This window comes from Nycticebus coucang, chromosome 18 (assembly GCF_027406575.1).
Source record: "Nycticebus coucang isolate mNycCou1 chromosome 18, mNycCou1.pri, whole genome shotgun sequence".
Lineage (NCBI taxonomy): Eukaryota > Metazoa > Chordata > Mammalia > Primates > Lorisidae > Nycticebus > Nycticebus coucang.
In genome coordinates this window covers 1,823,105-1,829,178 of record NC_069797.1, presented here as the reverse complement: position 1 = coordinate 1,829,178, position 6,074 = coordinate 1,823,105, and the positions used below count along the sequence as shown (strand labels likewise).

Genomic DNA, 6,074 nt, shown 5'->3' with positions numbered 1-6,074 from the left:
AGACTCTAATTCTGTGTTGAGATAAATAAACTAAAAGAGCAGTAAAATAATGCTTTCAAAACCTACCACCATATAGAAATGAATTTACTATACATTATTAATTTTATTATAGAAAATAAAGATAAGAAATTCCATTTCAAGATTGTTTCTACACTATTTCAGAATCTTGATCTGGTAAGACATTGTCTTTTGCCATAAATCCATCCCAGAATTTAGTCCTAGAGAAAGTCTACACATCCAGATCACCCTTCACTAATCAGACAGAACTAAATAACAAAAATTACGATACTCTTTTTGCTTGGTATGCTATGGAACTCAGTGTTACATCTTCCACTATGGTTTGGGCTTTGTCTATTTCTCCCTAGTTCTTTCAGGTTTGCTTCATGAATTTTGAACCTGTTAAATGTCACACATATATGTTAATTAATATTTAGTATCATTATAACTTCTTATTGAATTCCACTTTTTGTTGTTCATAAAGAATATTTAATGAGTTTTAATATTTTGTCTCATATTAATATAGTCACACCCATTTTTATACTTATTGTTTGCATGGTATATCTTTTTTCATCCTTTTGCTTTCCACCTGTTTATCTTTTTCTATTTAAACTGCATTTCCTATGACAAGATTTTGTGGATCTTTGGTTTTTATATACAGTCTGATGAAATCTTCTTTTTAGTTGTAGTGTTTAATCTACTTACAGTTAACATAATTGTTGATATGGCTGGGTTTAAGTTTATCACCTTTTTTTCTTTTTTTTTTTTTTTTAATTCTTTGTCCTTTATGTGCAAAGGCTTGAGGGTAAATAGTAACCTCATAAATTTTGTAATGTATAGAATGTGAAGTATAAAATTGTAAGAACCCGGAAGGGTGAGGAAGCATGTGTAAAGGGTCAGGTACAATTCTTTGTCCTTTATGTGCAAAGGCTTGAGGGTAAATAGTAACCTCATAAATTTTGTAAAGTATAGAATGTGAAGTATAAAATTGTAAGAACCTGGAAGGGTGAGGAAGCATGTGTAAAGGGTCAGGTACAATAAACTGGTACAATAAACGGGCATTTTAAACCTCACATTTTAATAGAATTGTGTTTTCTTCTTTAAGAAATTACAAGGAGAAAAAGCCCATCATACATGACATTCACTCACGTTTATTTAACATAGCCTTCCTGGCATTTTCTTAGTTATTGTGCCAAGACATTTACATTCCACATTTACTAAGTTTCACATATACCCTTTTAAGATGCACCACAGGTGTAATTCCACCAATCTCCCTCCCTCTGCCCACCTTCCTCCCTCCCTCCCTTCCTTTTTCCCCTCCCCCCTAGTCTTAGGTTGTAACTGGGTTATAGCTTTCATGTGAAAGCCATAAATTAGTTTCATAGTAGGGCGGAGTACACTGGATACTTTTTCTTCCATTCTTGAGATACTTTACTAAGAAGAATATGTTCCAGCTCCATCCATGTAAACATGAAAGAGGTAAAGTCTCCATCTTTCTTTAAGGCTGCATAATTCCATGGTGTACATATACCACAATTTATTAATCCATTTATGGATCGACGGGCACTTGTCACCCACTTTTATACAATTTTCAGTGCTCTTCCTTTTTTTTTTTAGAGAATTTAAACATGCTTTATTGTCAAGAGGATATTATTTGATGAAATTCCCCATCTTATTACATAGCTCCCACAAAAACCTTTACCAAAAAACTGGTCTCTTGGAGAGGTATAGTTACTGAAAGAGAAAACATGTCACATTCCAAATTTGTATGTTCTTTTAAGCATGAATTAGCTGTCAACTGGGCTACAAAGTAATTCGTGGGTTTCCCTCATCACATCTTACATAATTTCACCCACAACCTATAATAGGTTTATATTACTAACCCACTAAGATCGGCAGAACTCAGAACGTACAAAAAACGACCTAAACATTCTTTAAGCAGTCAGGACCCCGGGTCAAGATCTCGTGAAGGACAAAAATCATGCTCTACCTAAGACGAGTTCTCCGTAGCCATCGAGCAGCAGCCCAACTACAGAAAAGGAAAACTCCAACTCCCAGGAGCCCCTGCGCGGAGGCGAGGCTGGGCGAGGGCTCGACGGGACCCGAACGCCACGGTCCGGGCTCGCGGAGGATGGCGGGAACTGGAAGAGTGGCCGTCTGCAGTCCTCCCCTCCTACCCTTGCCCCCGCGACCCGGCCCCTTCTCAAGCCCTCTGCACGGTACCTGTCCCCAGGACTCTCTGTTCTCTTTCCCGCTGCAGCAGGGGCGGCACTACCGGGTCTCAGATGGCAGCGCGGGGGCGACGACCCGAGGGCTGGGGATGAGGGGAAACCTGGCCTAGCAGGCATGCAGCGCCTTGTCATGTCGGCGCCGCTGGCGACGGCGGCATGAGCTGTGGCTGGAGAAGTTGGTTGCATGGTTGCCGTCTTGTCGCTGGGACTTGGGGAGACAGTCGGAGCAGAGGTGGGCGGCACCCCCTTCTCTCTTCATGGCGGTTCTCTCTTCGGAAGCCTCAGTGCTCTTCTTTACAACTCATTTACTACATATAGATTCAGGATTCCTCCTATTATTTCCCTTTAAAAAAAATAATGTCTTTTAGTAAAAGAACAATTTATATGATATGAAGAGAATACAGAGTATGGAAATAATGCCTTTTAGAATCTCCCACAGTACAGGTCTAACAAGGAAATATTTCAGCTTTTATTTGAAAATAACTTTTTAATTTTTATTTTGAGGATATTTATGCTGGATATAGAATTCTGGGCTTACAGATTTTTTTTCCTTCAGCAATTTAATATTACCATCCAAAGCATCACTAATGTAATTCAACTTTCACTGTTCTGATAAGAGGTAAACAGTGACTTTCACTTACACAGAAGGTGTCTTTTTTTCCTCCTGGCTGCTTTAGTTTCTTTTTATCTTTGCTTTCTAGCTTATGACAGAATGCCTATTTACAAATGTATATTTACACTGTTTGACATTTACTAAACTTCTTGAATCTGTAAATCAATGTTTTCCATCAAATTTGGGGAATGTGGGGCCATTAGTTTTTCAAATGTTGTTCACTCTCTTCTTCTTCTGGAAATCCTATTTTTTCATACAGGTCCCTGAGGTTTTTCTTCAAACTTTCTATTTGGTCTGCAGATTGGATAATTCCTATTGATTTGTCTTCAAGTTCATTGACTCTTTCTTCTGCCATCTCTAATATGCACTTAAGATCATCCAATGAATTCTCATTACAGATATTATTCTTTTCAGTTCTAAAATTTCATATTGGTTCTTCTATTATTCTTTCTATTTCTCTCAACATTCTCTACGTATTAAACTCACTGCGGCTATGTTTTCGTTTAGTGCTTTGAATATATTTTACTTTAGTTCTTTGTACCTTTTTTGGTATTTTTTTTTTTTTTTGTAAGGACAGAGTCTCACTGTACCGCCCTCAGTAGAGTGCCGTGGCGTCACACAGCTCACAGCAACCTCCAACTCCTGGGCTTACGCGATTCTCCTGCCTCAGCCTCCTGAGCAGCTGGGACTACAGGCGCCCGCCACAACGCCCGGCTATTTTTTTGTTGCAGTTTGGCCGGGGCTGGGTTTGAACCCGCCACCCTCGGCATATGGGGCTGGCGCCCTACTCACTGAGCCACAGGCGCCACCCCTTTTTTGGTATATTTTTATAATAGCTGCTTTGCCGTCTTTGTTAAATCCAACATCTGGGCCATCTCAGGATTGGTTTCTATTGAATTCTTTTTTTCTTTGCTTGACAATAGGTCCTGTTTTGCTATTTCCATATACACATTGCTGATGATACCATGCAGAGAGTCTGGTTTCTGTTCTTTTTCTCTGAAGAGATTTTTGTTTTGTTTTGTTTTTCAAAATGTTAAGGGGGGTACAAATGTTTTTGTTACATAGCTTGAGTCAGGCTATAAACGAGTCCATCACACAAATACTGTTCATTGTACCCAATAGGCATTGTACACCTCTCCTTCCATGCCCCTCCCCCTTGGTTTCCAATGACTTTTGCTTCCCTCTGCTCCTGTGTGCCCTGTCAGTTAGTTCTGATTTATTAGAGAGTGCATGTGATTATTTTGGGGTAGGCAATTCAACTACCTGGAAGACCATCTTAAACTTAGGTACCTGGGTAAGACTTGCATTATAAAAGTTTTGCTAGGGCAGATCTGTAGAATGCCCAGGGAATTTCCCAAGTCCCTCTAAATTGCTGAGTTTGGATTCAGCATCCAAACTCCATCCTCCTTGAGGATCTCTATCAAGGATTGATGGTTTTAGAGGAGGTCTTACTCATGGTCATGTCCTTACTGCTAAGGCATGGCGTTTCTGGTCTTTCTGGTATCCCAGATTGGTGCCTAGACATCTCTTCATTCTGGTAAGGCCAGACCTTCAATGTCCTCTAGTTATGCTCACCCTCCAGCATCTCTATTCTGTTCTCAACCTTATAGGCACCACAGTCTGAAAAGCATCATGTGGTCTCTTCCTGCATGTGTACAGTTTAGCTCTTAATCCAATACTCACGAGCAACTCCATGAAGACCTCTGCAGCCCTACCTCTGAGCAGTTCCCCTGGCTCCCCATCCTACAGATGGCAAATTCACCTGGCCCAAATTCAGGTCTTTGCCTCCTGGTCTCAGTAGGACCACTGTGCTCTTCTTGGAAAACAACTCATTGCTCCGCAGTTAAGAAACTACTCTCAGGCAGAAAACTGAGGCAATCATATAGCTTACTTTCCATATTGCACTGCCTGTACGTAAAAACAGTAACCACCTAGGTGGTGCCTGTGGCTCAATGGAGTAGGGCACCGGCCCCATATGCCGGAGGTGGCGGGTTCAAACCTAGCCCCAGCCAAAAAACTGCAAAAGGGGAAAAAAAAAAAAAAAAAACAGTATCTACATATATTTTGTCCAGTTTTAAAATTGATTAAGGTGAGTTATCTATCCAAGTATCAGTACTTCATCATGGCTAAGGGGGAAATGCCTCAGAGTTAAATCTAGTATTCAACTACCCTGTTTCCCTAAAAATAAGACATCCCCCCAAAATGAGACCTACTTACAGGAAAGATAAAACATTCCCTGAAAATAAGACCTAGCGCGTCTTTGAGAGCACACCTTAAAATAAGACACTGTCTTATTTTTGGGGAAACAGGGTAGAGTAATTAACTCGACTTAATTTGCATCTCTAGCTCTCTTTCTACCTAAGTGGTTTCTTCTCATTCTTTACTATGGGAACTCCCTTTTTACCTATTTTCCCATTGTAAGTAGTCTCAAATTGTTTTCATAAGTGGAAAATTACAATTATAAATAAATAACAACAACCCAATCTCTATTTTACTACTTATCACATGAACTATTTTTAGTGATACACAGAACGCATGCCCCACACAATCTTCAGCCACCAAGAACTTATTTCCAAAGCAAAAAGCTCTATCTGTCATATTACCATAGAACAGACACCTATTTTTAGGTCAATGGCTTCAGAGCACTTTGTCTCAGTGTCGGGCTTTGTTTATTGCTCCACCACAGACCATGGTGGGAAGAAGAGGGACAACAGGCAGTGTCCTGGCCCATCAAGACAAGGACTGCAAAGGGTCACAAAGAACTCCTGTGGGAAACGTTTTATTTTATGCATCAAATATGAAGTAAGAGTAGACTAGGATTGAGAGAAAGAGAAGAGCAAAACAACACGTCAGCAACCTGTTTCACTGACATAGTTATCATTTCACCTTTACAAGAGATGGCAATCCCTGATTGATAGTTTGATTCACTCGCTGATGGATGTATTTCAACATTTCCGTACTTCTGGAGAGCTACCAGAGGCTTCAAATACTAGTGTCCATATTAGAAATTATATCCACTTTACTAATATGAGAAATTGAACCAATGAGATACAATGCTAATTATTCATATAATCATTTATCATTTACATTCTGAGCACAAGGAATAAGCATAATTTTGCATAGAAAATTTCCAATTCCAATTCTTAGCAGACCACATCTTGAAAAACTGTTCAAACATTAACTACAGATTGTTACTATACCCCCCCAAAATGCTAGAGATTAATCACAGTCTA

General features: G+C 39.6%; 1 protein-coding gene across 1 annotated transcript; it reads right to left on the bottom strand.

Annotated features, from left to right (window-relative positions):
* Positions 1–1,893: 1,893 nt before the first annotated feature.
* LOC128571221 (translation initiation factor IF-2-like) lies at positions 1,894–2,501 on the bottom strand. Its single transcript, XM_053570933.1, has one exon. The coding sequence runs from the start codon at positions 2,412–2,414 to the stop codon at positions 1,977–1,979; it is 438 nt and encodes a 145-aa protein (XP_053426908.1). The 5' UTR covers positions 2,415–2,501; the 3' UTR covers positions 1,894–1,976.
* Positions 2,502–6,074: the final 3,573 nt, after the last annotated feature.